This window comes from Bufo gargarizans, chromosome 4 (assembly GCF_014858855.1).
Source record: "Bufo gargarizans isolate SCDJY-AF-19 chromosome 4, ASM1485885v1, whole genome shotgun sequence".
Classification (NCBI taxonomy): Eukaryota; Metazoa; Chordata; class Amphibia; order Anura; family Bufonidae; genus Bufo; species Bufo gargarizans.
In genome coordinates this window covers 311,731,246-311,751,785 of record NC_058083.1, presented here as the reverse complement: position 1 = coordinate 311,751,785, position 20,540 = coordinate 311,731,246, and the positions used below count along the sequence as shown (strand labels likewise).

General features: G+C 43.7%; 1 protein-coding gene across 4 annotated transcripts in view; it reads left to right on the top strand.

The window, feature by feature from the left end:
- PTPRK (protein tyrosine phosphatase receptor type K) overlaps positions 1 to 20,540 on the top strand; it is a 348,184-nt gene that overhangs the window by 37,370 nt on the left and 290,274 nt on the right. For all 4 annotated transcript variants that reach the window (XM_044291903.1, XM_044291905.1, XM_044291906.1 and 1 more), the window contains exon 2: positions 3,121 to 3,243. In XM_044291903.1, the coding sequence (XP_044147838.1) occupies positions 3,121 to 3,243 (123 nt within the window). The remainder of the gene's footprint in view (positions 1 to 3,120; positions 3,244 to 20,540) is intronic.

Here is a 20,540-nt window from a genome sequence, read left to right as displayed (position 1 = left end):
ACCAGCACCTGTAATTAAAATGTAGTATAGCCACTGAGCTATTCAATAACCTCTTATAAGGTTGCAAGCTGTTTATTTTCTTTATCTCTGTTCACCTCACTGATGGAGGTTGCACATGCTCAGTACCATCCTTCAGTTTTCACCAGCCATAGCTCCTGTTAGAAGGTGTGACGGTTACAGGACATGCGCTCCTGAGCTGCTAGCTTAAAATTAATAGCGGAACAGTTGGAGCAATGCATGGGGAGATCTCTGGATCCACGCGAGGTGCTGGTTCTAGCTTTGTGTCATGTACTGTATGTCATCCGATTTATTATTTTTTGTTATACTAGTCGTGGGATAACTCCTTTTAAGAGTAATCCTTGTGGAAAGATGATCAATCAATGTCCCTTGTGGGATAACCCCTGTAAGTTATATTGGTGAGACCAACCTCATAAGATGTAAAATCTCAACAAAGAGAAGTTCTTATGCTTGGTTTTATTTTTTATTGAATATGTTCTAGAAACTTTGAGCACTACATACTTTTTGTTTCTGACTTATTTTTGGCTGGAGTGTCTCTTGTGTTTAACAGCTTGTGTATGTGTGTCATCTTGTGGGCTTGAGGAGCGTGGTAGGTCCTCATCTGAAGTGTCAGAAAAGAACGAAGGAGGGAGATGGAGTAAAAAAGATTTCCATGTGGTTCCACTCAGAGGGAAAACATGTCATACATAACTATGAAGGAATGTTGAGTGTGTAACGTATTTTATAATCTATATGTGGGGGTGTACAGAAGAGCCTGATATGACTGGTGGCATTCTCTGTACATCACTGAGCCTGAATACAAGAAGGGAATAAGTATGACTGTGTGCAGTTACGATTGGATTTTGGGAATGCAGTACTGTTACAGTGTTTCTGGGACGCTAGCAGCCATTAAGGCTACTTTCACACTAGCGTTCGGGCGGATCCGTTCTGAACGGATCCGCCCATAATAATGCAGACGGAGGCTCCGTTCAGAACGGATCCGTCTGCATTATATTAGCTAAAAAAGCTAAGTGTGAAAATAGCCTGGGACGGATCCGTCCAGACTTTCAATGTAAAGTCAATGGGGGACGGATCCGCTTGAAGATTGAGCCACATTGTGGCATCTTCAAACGGATCCGTCCCCATTGACTTAGGCTGCTTTCACACTAGCGTTCGGGTTTCCGTTCGTGAGCTCCGTTTGAAGGAGCTCACGAGCGGACCCGAACGCAGCCGTCCAGCCCTGATGCAGTCTGAATGGAGGCGGATCCGCTCAGACTGCATCAGTCTGGCGGCGTTCAGCCTCCGCTCGCCTCCGCACGGACAGGCGGACAGCTGAACGCTGCTTGCAGCGTTCGGGTGTCCGCCTGGCCGTGCGGAGGCGTGCGGATCCGTCCAGACTTACAATGTAAGTCAATGGGGACGGATCCGTTTGAAGATGCCACAATGTGGCTCAATCTTCAAGCGGATCCGTCCCCCATTGACTTTACATTGAAAGTCTGGACGGATCCGTCCCAGGCTATTTTCACACTTAGCATTTTTTAGCTAATATAATGCAGACGGATCCGTTCTGAACGGAGCCTCCGTCTGCATTATTATGGGCGGATCCGTTCAGAACGGATCCGCCCGAACGCTAGTGTGAAAGTAGCCTTACATTGTAAGTCTGGACGGATCCGCACGCCTCCGCACGGCCAGGCGGACACCCGAACGCTGCAAGCAGCGTTCAGCTGTCCGCCTGTCCGTGCGGAGGCGAGCGGAGCGGAGGCTGAACGCCGCCAGACTGATGCAGTCTGAGCGGATCCGCCTCCATTCAGACTGCATCAGGGCTGGACGGCTGCGTTCGGGTCCGCTCGTGAGCTCCTTCAAACGGAGCTCACGAACGGAAACCCGAACGCTAGTGTGAAAGCAGCCTAAGATGTATTGCGCTAGAACTTTACTTTCTATGTTTTAAACTATTCTGTAAAGTGAATATTGAGAGAGTTGGGCAAGTATATAAACTTTTTGGCAGTGCAAAGGTTAATGATAAGTCAATTGAACCTCATGTCGAAATTTCATGCAACAGAGAGATGCTACGGGTTTCCAACCTGAGTTAATGCCAAGCTTGCAATTTTGTGATTACATTTCTGGATTGATGTTCTTTTAATAACAACATTAGTCTGTCTGGAATTATCATTCAGCATCCATTACATTAGCCGTTTAAACAATAATGCCGAAAAAATAGTGCCTTGGGTTAATTTATTGCATCTGTCTATCTTTTGACAGAGGTTAAGGAGAATGAGGGTTGATTTGGAAATTGAGTAAGACATGAATGTTCAATGGGTTATGAAGGCCAGTGTAAGGGAAAACATATTTCCTTCCATGCATAAAGTTCTTCTTGAAGGTTACAGAAATTACTGCAGAAATTGACTGGCAAAGCGACTGTATTTGTGGGCTGAAATGAAGAATCTGCTGCACCATTGAGGGGGGGTTGTACACGGTTAGGAAAAAAACATGGCTGGTTTCTTCCCAAAACGGTGCCACTACTGTCCATGGGTTGTCTGGTATTTCAACTCTGGCTCATCCACTTCAATGGGGCTTATTTGCAATGCCTCACTCAAGCTGTGTTTCTAGTTCTGTACAATCCCTTTTAAGCACCTTCATCTTATTTTAATTTGGAGTTGGGACTATCCCTTTCGGGTGCTGAGTTAGTTGAAATTGTAGACAAACTGTAATGTTTTAAAATTTTCTTGTTTATCTTGCTGTGAACTGTTGCTGATTTGTTCCTGAAGCTTTTGTACGCTGTATGTTTACTTTAGTTGAATTTACCTTTTTGTCCGTATATACAGTGAAACCTCCCCCAAAATGCAGCGAAGGATGGGCTTTTAAAACGGTGATCCTCACATGGGTTGATGGCTAGCTGATTGTAGCTGTTTTTTTATGTGCTTATATACATTTTTAAAATATCAACTTGTAATTATATCCTCTCAGTAAAAAAATCTGTATTTATGTCATGCCAACATAATCCACAGCGCTTTACAATTGGAGAGTTAGCACACAAGAAAAATGACAAATATACAAGCTATGAGACAAATGGAGGGAGTACTTGAACGTAAGAGCTTACAATCTATGGTTTGTGCTTTATTATAGGAGGGTGTACCTTTGATGATGGGCCAGCAGCCTGCGACTATCATCAGGATCTATATGATGACTTTGACTGGGACCATGTGAGCGCTCAAGAGCCCCATTACCTGCCTGCAGAAATGCCTAAAGGTGAGTTCATTTAAGGTATACGTGTTAAGGCTCTTTAACAGGAGCAAGTTTTCCTTCCGGACTGAATCCCGACACATTCATTAAATTGGGTCTATGGACAATGAGCCTGTAGATTGCTCACGCATCATCTCTGCCTTCAGGAACTGAACTTGCATGGAAAACCATCAGATTCGGACACGTAATGCTCGTGTGAATGAGGCCTTAATGCTGTATGTGTGTCAGTGTTTTCCTGCAGGTCATGTGTCAAATTCTTATTACACAGAATTGCTTCTTAGCCAGCATGTCAGCCTTGCATTGTTTGTGCTCTGTGTGGCCCTCTTTATTGCCCCCCCCCCCCCCTTCCCAGGGGTACACCACCAATGAGGCCAGGTGAGGCGATCGCCTCAGGCAGCACCAGGTAGGGGCAAGAGGGGGCAGCAGAAGGGCCATGGGCAATGAACACTTTCATTGTGGCAAAGGGGTTATGTCAGGAAATTAGCATGGGGGGCACCATTTCAGTTTTCACCTCAGGCAGCATAAAGGCTAGGTGCACCCCTGTGAACCCAATATCGTGTATTGTCAGCCCACAGTCTACAGTGAAAAAAATATTTATTGCTCAATCTAAAGCACATGGAATAGAACAATAGTGTCATACTGTGTCTAATAGTGTCATATGGTGCAAGGCCATAAGTGTTGCCCTTTCATAACAGGATAGGTGACAAATGTCTCCTCACTGTGTGCACCACCCTAGTTCCCCAAGCCCCTGCACAACCGAAGTGATAACGTGGATGAATGGAACAAGTCTAGTATGATCGGCCCAATAGTCATTGATTGGAGTGGCAGTGCACATAGTCGTTCACCGCTTCATTAAAACCAAATAAATGCACCAACTTCAAAATTATTTATTAAATGCATAGTTTGTTGTAAATTTGCTTATATAGGAATTTTACAATGCTCAGAAATGTTAATCGTACAAATGTTAAGTTTTATCAATATATGTTTGATAATCTATAAAAAGAGTTAGAACCAGCAGCTCTGTGGTGTTGGAGTCAGAGTGGTTGGAGTCATATATTTGGCTTACTGACTGCACAGACCTGCTCACTGTGTTCATGGGGATAAGGGGGAGGGAGCTTGAGACCATTTTCATTCTAGTGATCAGTCAGGATACCGACAATGGACCCCTAGTGATCAGACATATCACCTATCATGTCCGAAAAAGATAGGTCATAATTATGTACAGTAAGCACTCTAAAACCCCCAATAAACCACATTAAATTGGGGCAATTTTTTGTTATGGCATTCTACTCATTTTGTGGTAAAAAATATATATATTTTTTTTAACATGGTCTTGATTTAAAAAATAAAATAAAAAGCAACACTTTTTCCTCTACAGTTTTCACTTTCAGCACATTTGCAGACTAGCAGGTCACGCTGAATCCGTTAGAGAACTGCTCTGTTGACTTGATCTGTAGCCCTCATCTCTGAACTCCTGGCAGCTCATAAGCACTCATTATAGCTAAATTCTTATCAGTTTGAGGAAAGTGAAAACTGTAGAGGAAAACAGTTGACTTTTTTTTTTAATAGAGACCAAGGTAAAAAAATATATTTTTAGCACAAAATGAATAAAGCAATAATAAAAAATGCATGCATGTTAGTCCATAGCCTTTAGGCCTCTTTCACACGGGCGTCTTATTTTTGACCCGGATAAGAGGCGGGTGCGTTGCGGAAAAATGCGTGATTTTTCCGCGCGAGTGCAAAACATTGTAATGCGTTTTGCACTCGCGTGAGAAAAATCGCGCATTTTTGGTACCCAAACCCGAACTTCTTTACAGAAGTTCGAGCTTGGGATTGATGTTCTGAAGATTGTATTATTTTCCCTTATAACATGGTTATAAGGGAAAATAATAGCATTCTGAATACAGAATGCAGAGTATAATAGTGCTGGAAGGGTTAAAAAATAAAAAAAGTTAACTCACCTTCTCCTCTTGATCGCGTAGTTCCCGGTCTCTTTACTTGAGCTGTGGGCTAAATGACCTGTGGTGATGTCAGATCACATGCTCCAATCGCATGGTCCATCACCGTGGTGATGGAGCATGTGATCTGACGTCACCACAGGTCCTTTAGCCCACAGCTCATGCAAGAAGTAAAGAGATCGGGAACTACGCGATCAAGAGGAGAAGGTGAGTTAACTTTTTTTTTTTTTTACCCCTCCAGCCCTATTATACTATGCATTCTGTATTCAGAATGCTATTATTTTCCCTTATAACCATGTTATAAGGGAAAATAATACAGTGAATAGACTGTCACCTAGCAACCATGCGTGAAAATCGCATAGCATCCGCACTTGCTTGCGGATGCTATGCGATTTTCACGCACCCCATTCACTTCTATGGGGCCTGCGTCGCGTAAAAATCGCACAATATAGAGCATGCTGCGGATTTCACTCAACGCACAAGTGATGCGTGAAAATCAACGCTCATGTGCACGGCCCCATAGAAATGAATGGGTCAGGATTCAGTGCGGGTGCAATATGTTCACCGCACGGAAAACTCGCCCGTGTGAAAGGGGCCTTACAGTGTAACTGTACAGGGAAGTAAAATATTTTTGTAATATACTTTGTTAATGAAAGATATTTCTTTGCTCTAAGGTATAAAGAGTAATCTTATCAAATCACTGTCGTTTGGAACGCTACATTTCTGTTAAAACTGTTACTTTATTAATCAAAAAAACAAAAGGGAAGGGGGACTAACCTATATTAAAATTCTAGGACACCATCCATTCAGTATAGGGTCGATATGAGGACCTATAAGCCGCATACACGGTAATTGCAGCTGCGGATGGGGTCACTAGAAATGCCGCAGGCTAGTGCTATACTGCAAGTGAAAGCAGAGGGCCATGGGGCCGTGCTAATTGATTCCACAGAAGTAAGCACTAAGGCGCGGTCAGTGTGCTCTGAATCACTACCAGCTCATGGATCCCTCGACTAAAGTTATGGATAGACTAATCCAGTGATAAACATCTGCCTGCAGAAGCCGATCTCAATTGAATCCATCCGTTCATGTGAAACGGATGTCTAAGATTCGGCCCTGCAGACACGAATCACTGGATCTAAGCTAAGCTGGGTGAAACAGACAGATCTGGATTGCTGTTGCTCATCTAACTGCAGAGGGCTGAGAACCGCAGACCTCAACTGCAGTGTGAGCGCAAAGCAGATACATATGAACATTGATTTATCCCCACACCACACTCGACGCGTTTCGCCATAAGGCTCGTCAGGAGCGTGTATCTGTGGTTAGCAGGATAAATATTCAAAGCTGCTGAGCCTCCATTACAGAGGCTGCAGCTGTAAGTACGAGGTGGCCGAACGCGGCCGCTCAGGTGCACAGAATATGAGGAGAGTCCTCCTCCCCTCAACTGAGCCCCGCCTGCAGAACGGCCAATGAGGATGCAGGAGGAGCGGCATCGCCGCATCATCCATCCCGCCCCCATTGTGCCGCCCCCTCTATGAGACCGGCCCAGATGAATGTAATAACATTCTACATTAAAGTTAGAGTAGATATATACGGCGACTTACTACCCTGGCAACGTTTGTATAGCTCCGATCGGGACAGGGATCATGAAGTGGTATGAACTACATTGTATTTTATTTAATTTTATTTATTTAATTTAATTAATTGAGGACATCAATCGGTGGTGGTGGAGACAATACAGGAGGGTCAAGAAAGACCCAGCAGCATTTTTACTATATGGCAATACTGTGATCAGGCTGATTTAAAGGGGCAGTGTATGGTATGATGTGGTATAAGTAATCCACAACCAATAATTACACTATCACACCCCTGGTATCTCCTAGCCCCCTCAATTGCCTAGGTGATCTAATGACATAAAGTCATTAGTAGTCCATGCCGCTGGGACACACGGATCGTGGGCAGTATGTCATCACCCCTAATGTTCCCCCGTTGCACCTCAGCTCCAGGGATCTAGAGAAAACACACAAAGGAATTATACTCATTTAGTCCCTGGGGCTGGAGCGCACATAGGCGGTAAATCCACTGTGTCTCTTTTTGCAATAACCGCCTATCAAAGTCGCCTCCTCTTGGCGATCTTCTGACCACCTCCACAGCCTGAAATTTGATGACATCCACATCACCGTTGTGCATGGTCGATATGTGTCTAGCAATCGGGGTATCCGCCCCTTTGCGGATGTCATTTAGATGTTCTGCTACTCTTCTACGGAATTCTCTTGTGGTTTTACCCACATATTGCTTTCCGCAAACACAAGTGGCCAAATATACCAGGCCTCTTGTTTTGCAATTGACAAATGATCTGATAGTAAATCTCTGTTCGGTGACGCTACAGATAAATGTAGCGCCAGTCTGGATTGCAGGGCAAGCCACGCAGCTGCCACAGCGGAAGGTCCCTTTGAGGCTGGTACTCAGCCATGTGGATGTAGTCGGGCCCTGAAAAAAGCTGTGGACCAGGCGATCTCTCAAACTACGTCCACGTCTGTACGTGATTAGAGGTACATCGCCTATCATATCCCCAATATCTGGGTCTGATTTGAGAATACCCCAGTAGGTCGTCAGCAAGTCACGCACTGTGTTGTGTGCTTCATCATATGTGGCTATGATGCGCAACTGGTCCATTCCAGCCGATCCCGACCTAGGGGTAAGGAGGGCATCCCGGTTTTGTGCCAGTGAATGCTGGTACGCTTTAGTTAGTACATGTTGTGGGTACCCCCTACTCCTAAATCTGGTTCGTAGATCACTGGATGCCGTTCTGAAATCCGACATACTGGAGCAGTTACGCCTTACCCGAAGGTATTGCCCTTTTGGAATTCCCCTCTTCAGGGGCAGGGGGTGGCAACTGTCCCAACTAAGGAGGCTGTTTGTTGCAGTCTCCTTGCGGAACAGCCGTGTGCCAATATTGCCCATCCTGTCCCTGAAGATGGTTAAATCCAGAAAGTTGATTTGAGATTCCTGGATCTCTGATGTAAAAAATAATCCCATAGTGTTTATGTTCAGGTCTGAAACAAACCGATTGAAGTCCTCAACACTCCCAGGCCATAAAATCAATACATCATCGATGAAGCGTAACCACAAATTAATGTGGTCAGCCCATCTCTGATTATCCGCGAACACAACTTCACGTTCCCACCAGCCCAGGTAGAGATTGGCGAAGGTCGGGGCACAGGGGCTCCCCATCGCCACTCCCCTGAGCTGGTGGTACATGCGATGATCAAAGATAAAACAGTTGTGCTCAAGGACAAATTTCATTAGTTCAAGAATAAATTCGTTATTCTGCCAGCAATGGGTGCCACGTTGACTAAGGAAAGAGGCCACAACTCCACACCCCCTATCATGGGGTATGGAGCTGTACAAGGCCTCAACATCCAGGCTGGCCAGCATAACGTTCTCACCAAGATGTATTCCTTCCAATTTTTTGATTACATCCATAGAATCACGTACATACGAGGATAGGGACACCGCAAATGGTCGTAAAATCCTATCCACGTATGTACTGATTGGATGTGTCAAACTCCCAGTCCCTGACACAATGGGACGTCCCTTTAAAGGGGTAAGTCCCTTGTGCACCTTGGGTAACCCCTAGAAACAAGGGATCTGGGGATGTTTGGGAAACAAAAACTCAAATTCAGATCTACTGATAAGGGCATGATCGTGTGCTGTGTCCAAGAGGTCCTTCAATTGCCTCCTGAACGTCTCAGTAGGATTTGATTCCAGCACACGATAACATGATTTATCACTGAGAACATTCTTACCCCTTTAAAGGGACGTCCCATTGTGTCAGGGACTGGGAGTTTGACACATCCAATCAGTACATACGTGGATAGGATTTTACGACCATTTGCGGTGTCCCTATCCTCGTATGTACGTGATTCTATGGATGTAATCAAAAAATTGGAAGGAATACATCTTGGTGAGAACGTTATGCTGGCCAGCCTGGATGTTGAGGCCTTGTACAGCTCCATACCCCATGATAGGGGGTGTGGAGTTGTGGCCTCTTTCCTTAGTCAACGTGGCACCCATTGCTGGCAGAATAACGAATTTATTCTTGAACTAATGAAATTTGTCCTTGAGCACAACTGTTTTATCTTTGATCATCGCATGTACCACCAGCTCAGGGGAGTGGCGATGGGGAGCCCCTGTGCCCCGACCTTCGCCAATCTCTACCTGGGCTGGTGGGAACGTGAAGTTGTGTTCGCGGATAATCAGAGATGGGCTGACCACATTAATTTGTGGTTACGCTTCATCGATGATGTATTGATTTTATGGCCTGGGAGTGTTGAGGACTTCAATCGGTTTGTTTCAGACCTGAACATAAACACTATGGGATTATTTTTTACATCAGAGATCCAGGAATCTCAAATCAACTTTCTGGATTTAACCATCTTCAGGGACAGGATGGGCAATATTGGCACACGGCTGTTCCGCAAGGAGACTGCAACAAACAGCCTCCTTAGTTGGGACAGTTGCCACCCCCTGCCCCTGAAGAGGGGAATTCCAAAAGGGCAATACCTTCGGGTAAGGCGTAACTGCTCCAGTATGTCGGATTTCAGAACGGCATCCAGTGATCTACGAACCAGATTTAGGAGTAGGGGGTACCCACAACATGTACTAACTAAAGCGTACCAGCATTCACTGGCACAAAACCGGGATGCCCTCCTTACCCCTAGGTCGGGATCGGCTGGAATGGACCAGTTGCGCATCATAGCCACATATGATGAAGCACACAACACAGTGCGTGACTTGCTGACGACCTACTGGGGTATTCTCAAATCAGACCCAGATATTGGGGATATGATAGGCGATGTACCTCTAATCACGTACAGACGTGGACGTAGTTTGAGAGATCGCCTGGTCCACAGCTTTTTTCAGGGCCCGACTACATCCACATGGCTGAGTACCAGCCTCAAAGGGACCTTCCGCTGTGGCAGCTGCGTGGCTTGCCCTGCAATCCAGACTGGCGCTACATTTATCTGTAGCGTCACCGAACAGAGATTTACTATCAGATCATTTGTCAATTGCAAAACAAGAGGCCTGGTATATTTGGCCACTTGTGTTTGCGGAAAGCAATATGTGGGTAAAACCACAAGAGAATTCCGTAGAAGAGTAGCAGAACATCTAAATGACATCCGCAAAGGGGCGGATACCCCGATTGCTAGACACATATCGACCATGCACAACGGTGATGTGGATGTCATCAAATTTCAGGCTGTGGAGGTGGTCAGAAGATCGCCAAGAGGAGGCGACTTTGATAGGCGGTTATTGCAAAAAGAGACACAGTGGATTTACCGCCTATGTGCGCTCCAGCCCCAGGGACTAAATGAGTATAATTCCTTTGTGTGTTTTCTCTAGATCCCTGGAGCTGAGGTGCAACGGGGGAACATTAGGGGTGATGACATACTGCCCACGATCCGTGTGTCCCAGCGGCATGGACTACTAATGACTTTGTCATTAGATCACCTAGGCAATTGAGGGGGCTAGGAGATACCAGGGGTGTGATAGTGTAATTATTGGTTGTGGATTACTTATACCACATCATACCATACACTGCCCCTTTAAATCAGCCTGATCACAGTATTGCCATATAGTAAAAATGCTGCTGGGTCTTTCTTGACCCTCCTGTATTGTCTCCACCACCACCGATTGATGTCCTCAATTAATTAAATTAAATAAATAAAATTAAATAAAATACAATGTAGTTCATACCACTTCATGATCCCTGTCCCGATCGGAGCTATACAAACGTTGCCAGGGTAGTAAGTCGCCGTATATATCTACTCTAACTTTAATGTAGAATGTTATTACATTCATCTGGGCCGGTCTCATAGAGGGGGCGGCACAATGGGGGCGGGATGGATGATGCGGCGATGCCGCTCCTCCTGCATCCTCATTGGCCGTTCTGCAGGCGGGGCTCAGTTGAGGGGAGGAGGACTCTCCTCATATTCTGTGCACCTGAGCGGCCGCGTTCGGCCACCTCGTACTTACAGCTGCAGCCTCTGTAATGGAGGCTCAGCAGCTTTGAATATTTATCCTGCTAACCACAGATACACGCTCCTGACGAGCCTTATGGCGAAACGCGTCGAGTGTGGTGTGGGGATAAATCAATGTTCATATGTATCTGCTTTGCGCTCACACTGCAGTTGAGGTCTGCAGTTCTCAGCCCTCTGCAGTTAGATGAGCAACAGCAATCCAGATCTGTCTGTTTCACCCAGCTTAGCTTAGATCCAGTGATTCGTGTCTGCAGGGCCGATTCTTAGACATCCGTTTCACATGAACGGATGGATTCAATTGAGATCGGCTTCTGCAGGCAGATGTTTATCACTGGATTAGTCTATCCATAACTTTAGTCGAGGGATCCATGAGCTGGTAGTGATTCAGAGCACACTGACCGCGCCTTAGTGCTTACTTCTGTGGAATCAATTAGCACGGCCCCATGGCCCTCTGCTTTCACTTGCAGTATAGCACTAGCCTGCGGCATTTCTAGTGACCCCATCCGCAGCTGCAATTACCGTGTATGCGGCTTATAGGTCCTCATATCGACCCTATACTGAATGGATGGTGTCCTAGAATTTTAATATAGGTTAGTCCCCCTTCCCTTTTGTTTTTCTGATTAATAAAGTAACAGTTTTAACTGAAATGTAGCGTTCCAAACGACAGTGATTTGATTTTGATAGGTGGAACGTATACCATATATCAGTTATACCAGTGAAGTAATCTTATCAAAGCTGTAGCTGAGACTTGCTCAGGCGCGTATGTCTTCAGCATTCTACTAAGCACTGAAGACATCTGTGTAGCCAGTCAGATTGGGCTGGGTGATGGGCACATGTACCTAAGGAATGGGGTAGTGACAAGAGGCCACTGGAAGCCTCTGTATTTTACACACAGGTATCTTTCGGTCTAGTTCACACTTCAGTGTTTGGTCGGTGATTTCCATCAGTGACTTTCAGCCTAAACAAGTTGCGGCTCCATAATACAGAGCAAGTGCAGAGCTTTCCATTCTACCTTATCTATGAAGGCTCCATTACTGGTTTTGGTTTAAAAATCACTAATGGAAATCACTGAAGTGTGGACTAGGCCTTAGCGCTCAGCAGAACTGAAGACACACTCCTTAACAATGCTGTTAGATCTTTGCCAAGTAGACTCTTCACACCTTGTTTTCTAGTACAAAGAAACCTCTTTCCCTAATAAAGTATATTACAGATATGTCCCTACACAATATTAAAAATCTGGATGTAAATATCATTCCCATTCACTACCAGCAAGCGGAGATTATGAAAACTGTAATTACAGCAAAAGTATAAAAGCTTGTGCGTTTCCAGCCTTTTGGCTGCAGGACAAGGCATGTTCTGTTGCCTGTGACATTGTTGGGATCATTTTAGTGAGTTTGTGAAGTAAAAATCAAACAGTTGCTGACATAAATCTCCCCTCCTCCCTGGATAAGAGTACAATCAGAGGGATTGTGATTTATGCAAATGTTGGCATTGTTAATTACCTTGGAGAATAGGTAATGAATAGCTGAAGAGGTACAGCCTCGCTGACCTTGCTAGCTCACCTTTTGATGAACAGCTTAATCGACGGTTCTAAGACGGGATGATATTCAGGAAGAATAAAGGCTTCTGAAATTCTGCTAAGTTTTCAATGAATGTGACATTATGTAATTACTTGTTTGATTTGAGGTCATGTCAGGAAGTTTCTGCTTTTGGCAAATTGAAAAGGACGGCTTTACGTGTTTTTCTCTAGTTGTGTCATTTAGAATGTCACTTTAGATGAGCAGTTACAGAGCTAGAAGGTGGCTGTAGAGGACATGTACAGGTGATGGACATGACATGTAAATTTGGCGGTTGTTCTGAGACCGCCTGTACCACAGTTCAGCACAAATCGGCAACAGAAGTCAACCCCGATTTCCATCTTCTACAGAGACACCACTTGGAAAGTGTATAAAAGATACATGAGTGATGGATTTTTGGATGTGACTTTTCACATTTCTGCAGAAAAGTTATTGCCGTTCACTGGTAATCCATAATACGTTATTGATGAGGTCCAAACATTTGACAAGATTTTTCATGTACATTGAACTTTAATCCATCAGCCATGTTTTAGCTTTTTGGCAGTTTTTCTATCCAAACATCTTCCACCCCTAGTGGGGAATGCATCTGAGGTGTGTGGCAGTTCTACCTCGTGCACAAATGTGCCTTTCTAAAGGGTTTTCTGAGCTGGTAACGGAGATCCAGACCTTCTCCAGTCCACAGTTACATGTAATAAAGGGACTATGGAAAGCTATTAAAATTACAACCATATTCGCAAACTTTATTACTACTCAATAGCATCTACAACCCACAGGCGATTTTAAATTTGTAAAGGTTTAAAGGAGTTGTGCCACCATGAACAATTATCACCTTTCTAGAAGACCGAAAACTGTCTGACCACTCTGACTGCCATTGGTGACTAGAATGGGGGTTCGAGCACATGACTCTAGTGAAGAGGAGTTAGAATGGAAGTTAAATTATGTGCTCAACTGCAGCTCCTTGCAAACTTCTTTTCCCTGATATTGTCCACTGAGGGTTAACGGGAGTTCTTGGGACCCTAGTTCTACTTATCGGTGGGGGTCCTAGTAATCAGACATCTGTCACCTATCCGCTGGAACTAAATATCCTTTGTAGTATAGGCCCTTTCAAGTGGTTGTCCAGCCTTAACTAAATCATGGCCTATCCTCAAAATAGGCAATCACCAGCTGATTCTCAGGGTCCAACATCTCTCAGCGCCGCTAATCACTTTTTGGGGTGTAGTTCAATCGCTGGAAATCTGCCTCAGAATTACAGCTCCTTCAGCCTTCTCATGGAGTATGATCATTACGACAGAGATGCTCCGATTGACATCAAGGCTGGCCAACCTCTTTGTATATTTATTGTAATATCTGTTTGTATATGGTCCATTATATCGTCATAGTGCGGTCATATTCCTCAGCATCCTCCAAAGAATGTATTACTCCATTTGTGCCTTGCCTTCCTGCATGTAATAGGAAGGTTGTGATAGAAATGTGCCTAGTTTCTCTAAGAGAACAGTACCCCCCTTTTGGGCTGCTAATAACACCTGCAGGACACTGGTGCTTTACATTTCTCAATGACCGTTATTGATTCCTCCAAAAGAGTGATGACCAGAATCACAAGTCTCCGCTAAAGATTTCATTCAAAGTGGTTTTTAGAGCTCTTAAAGCACTGTTTGGTATCCATTTTCTGAGACACTGAGCTAAAAGATATGGAGTCCAAGGGTATATTACTGTCAGAATCACCCGAGAACAGCTGACAGCAGGAGAGGTATAAATAGTGACTTCATCCACAGTAGAGAATAGCCCTTTGTGCTGTACTTGCCATGCAAGATGCTGTTGTGCCTCATGTTAAGAAGGAAAGACTATGAAAATTGGTTGGCATAGTGAAGAAAATGAGGAAAATTTGAAAACTACACGCCTGCATCTTTTCCATCGTATTTATAGCAGCAATAAAATAATTAATTGGTGCCAGGTCACTTCCGGGATTTGGAATGGACTAAATAAATGAAATGAAAATTATTTAATTAAATAGATATAATCGATCATCAGACATACAAATCATGGATTACTAAGGATGAATTGAAGTCGCAATCAAATGAGTCTTATTTATTATTGCAACTTTTTATCACTTTTATTTTTATTTTATTTTTTATTCATTTTATTTTTTCTATTGCTTCTCACAAACTATTTTTTTGGGGTATGATAAATATATTTCTGGACTAATAACGTGAAATATGAACTTTTGCTTTTACTCAGACAAAATCATGGAACAACCTAATGGACATTAATTAGCAGTTTAGGGAACTGAACTTTCTCAGATTATACATTTTATATATTTATATTTCTTCCTTTTTTTAAAATATATTTTTGAGGTTTTTTTTTATATGAAATGGTGTATTATATCTATTAGGATTGATGTAATCTTTAAAATATTAGGGGTGATTAATTCTATTAATGGTTCCTATATTTTCAGTTTTTAGTTATTTTGAAGTTTAATTAAAAATATCTATATATTTTTTTTTTTTTTTATGCAGCTCCGAATGGTAGAGTGTGTAACTATTTACAAATATACAGGTGAACCTCGAAAAATTAGAATATTGTGCAAAGTTAATTTATTTCAGTAATGCAACTTAAAATGTGAAACTAACATATGAGAGAGGCTCATTACATGCAAAGCGAGAAATTTCAAGCCTTTATTTGTTATAATTTGGATGATTATGGCTTACAGCTTATGAAACCCCAAAGTCACAATTTAGAGGTACCCTTTGCTCAGGGGGTATGGGTTAATTTAGAGTGAGACATTTTGAGCCTAGAATATTGAACCTAATTTTAAGCTGCATTAATGCAGTTCCTTTTTAAGTTGCATTACTGAAATAAATGGACTTTTGCGCGATATTCGAATTTTTCGAGTTTCACCTGTATGTTCTTTTTTTTTTCTTTTTTTTTTTTTTTTAAGGACTTGCCTATTGTATGACTCTTATGATGTTGGTGCATGACCACGGCAGGTTAAACATTCTAGAACGGAAAAACTCAAGTGCTATTTGCTGAGGGAATCTGGTGAGCGCCAAGTAATTCACTTGAATGGGCCTTTTTTTATTTATTTTTGCGGTGTGGACGGATGACAGACCCATTCAAATTGCGGTCCCCAATGCACGGAACTGCCGCACAACACCTGTGTGCATGAGGCCTAACGCTCGGCATCTGCAAATCCTCCTACTTCTGATTTCTTTAATTACCTTTTTACTTAGTGCAAAATAACTGTTACTTTCTCTGTGTTTTTCACGTGCAGCTCACAACAGTTTATTATTTTATTTTTTTTAACCAACCTTACGCTACCACAGATTGGGAAAACGAGCCTCTCCCTTAGTGCTCATGCACACGACCAGTGGCAGTTTTGCAAATTGCGGCTCCGCAAAGCACTGATATTGGCCATGTGCTTTAGGCATTTTGCAGAATGAACTGTTTAGTCCATAATAAAACTGTCCTATCGTTGTCCGTAATATGGACTATAGTAGGACATTTTTATTTTTAAGAATGGACATAAGAAAATAGTATATTCCATTAGAATGGATCTACATGCGGGCAGCATGAAAAAAGACACTGAAACGGGAAAAAAAAATGTTTATATTTTTTCTAATGGCTGTATGCAGAATAGCTTTGCCTCGGTCCACTAGGAGGTGATTACTAGCAGAGCCCTCTGAGTGGATATGGGTGCCCAAGAGGTAGAGCTGCTCTGTGGCTCACTTAAAGAGGTCCTGTCATCTCCCCTGACGTGTGTTTTAGTAACTACTTGCATTTCCCATGTAATAGTTCTGGAGCATCTATTCTTATGACTCATTCCTTTATTATTCTTGCTGGAAATTTTGAATGAATTGCCAGCAGTTTGCAATGAAGGTCCAGATGGGTGTTACCAGTGTGGGGGGTGGCAGCCTTGCATAGGCTGACACTGACAGCACTGGATAGTGTCAGACTGTGCAGGGACACCCCCAAACTGGTGACACCCAGCTGCACTTCTATTGCAAGCTGCTAGCAATTCATTCATAATGTCTAGCGGGTATAGTAAATGCATGGCACATTATAGAGTTATAAGAAAAGATGCTCTAGAATTTTTGTTACAAGGGGAATGCAGGTAGATGCTAAGCAGACATGGGTTCCAGATCCTGTTTTAGCAGTCCACTGCACATTTTTGCAGCTGTCCTTCATAGTCATTATCAAGTGTAACCAAAATCCTGTACTGGAACATAATGAAATTTCATTAAAGTGTTTCTACCACTTCAGTATGACCAAATTAGCTTTCAGACACTAGCGATCTGCTAGTGTCTGATCTCCATAACCATGCAATTCTTATTGCTTTGTGTGGAGCCGTTTCATTAAAAAACTAACTTTTATTCCTATGCAAATGAGCCTCTAGGTGCTATGGGGGGCGTCTTTTCAGCACCTAGAGGCTCGGTCTACTCACACTGTATGCCCGCCCATCTCGTCTTGAATGCCTGCCTCCATCACAGCCATCGGACGAATTCACGCGCCTGCGCCGTTCACTTCTGTCTTCGGCGCAGGCACAGTGAGTGAAGGCCGCTCTCCTGATGCCGGCTTCCTCACTGTGACGTAGTCGGCGCAGGCGCAGTGAGGAATCCGGCACCAGGAGCGTATCATTTACTCACTGCGCCTGCGCCGATGACAGAAGGGAACGACGCAGGCGCGTGGATTCGTCCGATGGCTGTGATGGAGGCAGGCATTCAAGACGAGATGGGCGGGCATACAGTGTGAGTAGACCAAGCCTCTAGGTGCTGAAAAGATGCCCCCATAGCACCTAGAGGCTCATTTGCATAGGAATAAAAGTTTTTTAATGAAACGGCTCCACACAAAGGTCTAAGAATTGCATGGTTATGGAGATCAGACACTAGCAGATCGCTAGTGTCTGAAAGCTAATTTGGTCATACTGAAGTGGTAGAAACCCTTTAACCAAAAAATTTGTGCACTTGCAGCTTTTCTAATCTACAGTACCCCGCCCCCTTAGCAGTGACCTCCACAGAGCTCCGTTCCCTTAACATGTGATCTCCACAACACCCTGCCCCTTCCGTGAGCTCTACATACTCTCTTAATACTCTCCTCCACAGCGGCCGTCCCCTTAACAGGGACCTCCCCTGTTCCCTGCCCCCTTAACAGTGACCTCCACAGTATCCCGCCCCCCTTAACAATGACATCCACAGCGGCCTCCCCTTAATTAGTGACCTCGACAGTAACCCATCTCCTTAACAGTAATTTCCACAACACCCCATGCCCTTAACAGTGGCCTCTACAGCAATCTGCCCCTTAACACTGACCTTCATAGCGGACCTTCCCCTTAACTGTGATCTCCACAGCAGCCTGCCCCTAGGGTGGACAGAGGTCCGGTTTTTAGGCCGGACAGTCCGGCTTTCAGACTCATTGTCCTCCGTTCAGTGCAGGGCCTGGATGGACACAGGGATGTCCTTTTGAACAGCTCACTCTCAGACAGCAGTACTGTGCTGTCTCAGTGTGAGCTGCAGGGAGAAAGTCATCCTCCCTTCGACCCCTGCAGCTGAAAGAAGTGTATTTTTACCTTCATTTTATTTTATTTTTTTCAATCCCCGTTGGCTGCAGAGTTGGAGGGTGTGTGGCCTAAGCGGATCGGGGAGGGTTTTTTAGGGTGGCCTGAATGGCCACCCTACCTGCCCCCTGAACCGTGACCTCCACAGCAATCTGCTCCCTTAACAGTGTCATCCACAGCGCCCTGCCCCTTTTAATGCTGACCTGCTGTAAAACTGTGTGTATGTGGAGACTGTGGGCCTGCGAGCTTCTATTGGCTGATAAGGGTCCTGTGACCAGGCTTCTACTAGCTAATGCATTTTTGGGGAATATCTCAGGAACAGTACGTCCTAGAGAGCTGAGACCCGGTTTAAAACCTTCCCGGACATCTGATGTACCTGCGTGCCAGATTTTGTGATTGTAAATGTGACGGTGCAGATTCCTTTAGCGGACATACACATATACACTCAGCTTTATATATTAGGCTACTTTCAGACTAGCGTTTTGGCTTTCTGTTTGTAGGATCCGTTCAGGGCTCTCGCAAGCGGTCCAAAACGGATCAGTTTTTCCCCTAATGCATTCTAAATGCAAAAGGATCAGTTCAGAATACATCAGTTTGCCTCCGATCAGTCTCCATTCCACTCTGGAGGCGGACGCCAAAACGCTGCCTGCGGTGTTTTGCTGTCCGCCCGACTAAGCGGAGCCAAAACGGATCCGTTCTGGCACACAATGTAAGTCAATGGGGACGGATCCGTTTTCTCTGGCATCCATGACAGATCTGCAAAAAACGCTAGTGTGAAAGTAGCCTTAGATACTAAAAATGTTAACGTTAAACTCAGGAGGTGCCACCATGGCTTGAGTATTTGAGTATAGTTAAGAGTTTCAGATCTTCCTATAAATTCTAGGTCTGTGTTCCTCAAGCCATCGTATGCCGCTTGCATAATAATTACATCTCCTGAGATGAATGTTCATGACTTTCTAGAATAGTCCAAACGAATCTTTTTAGAATAATACTACCGGTCACCATTAAGAAAACTTTGTAGTGGTCATTGGGGGCCCTAGCTCATGGACTTCTTATTGAGAACTTGACATGTTTCTCCTTATTTATCCCTAGTGGCCAACAGATTAGGACTTATTGTCCAGGTCCAGTTGGGCCATGTATGTTCATTGTAAAATACATGACAATTTTCTTCAATGCTGAACTATGGTGGCCAGACATGCAAGAGAGCTGTTGGCCGAATGAACCAAAAATAAAAAATAAAAGGGACATAAACCCCAGCTGGACAAGAGTATCCTGCAGAAGTAAAGGATCGCATATTTTATCCAGCATGGCTGATCCTTCTTTCTACCAACAGTAGAGGTTTGGGGGCCCTTACAGACATTAGATTGTCAGCCAATCCCAAAGAAATTGGGAGTTCTGTGTGTGTTTTACCAGCTAATAATATTTTAAGCCACCTGTCTAAATGAAAACATTTTTTATTTTATAGATTTTATTATAATATTTTTTTTTTTTTCCGTATTCCTTGAAGTGCTTCTTTTCACTGACAGTTCCAGGCCACATTTCAAGGGATTTATAAAGTGAAGCACATTCTGGCATAATTACTGATGCTATATAGATAGATATATAGAGAGACTGTATATATACCTTTTATTTTTTTTGCTGTAGCCCTAAGTGAACATGCCATAAGTCCGTAGATGAAGTGCTATACGTTAAACATTTTAATCTCCAGTGCTTTTTGTATTGCATGAAAATGTGCTGCGGATTTACGATCCAAGTTGAGCACTTCAAAGTGTAGGTTTGTTTCAAATAACATGTAATAATCTTCCCCATGATCAATTTCCAAGAGTGTTCCCCAGCTGAGGTGGAAGAGAACAGGTCTTTCTGCTAATGATTTTATCTGCTGTAGCCTTGGCTTCTCCGATGGTAATGAAATGCGGCACATATAATGGTAAATCATTCTCAGATATTGATGAAAGGTTAGGTTTATGGAGTAGAGACCCATGAGGAACAGCATCTCTTGTAGTTGTGCATCACACTCAATCAATACATTACTTACGGGCGCTTGCTAATTTCCCATTTATCAGTGGTTTCCCCGCTAGGATACATCTAATGCTCTTTACAAAACTAAACTGTCTGAGTGTGCGGATTTGCTCTGACTAGTATTTTTTTTTATAGAATTTAACATGTCTTGGGCTTGTAG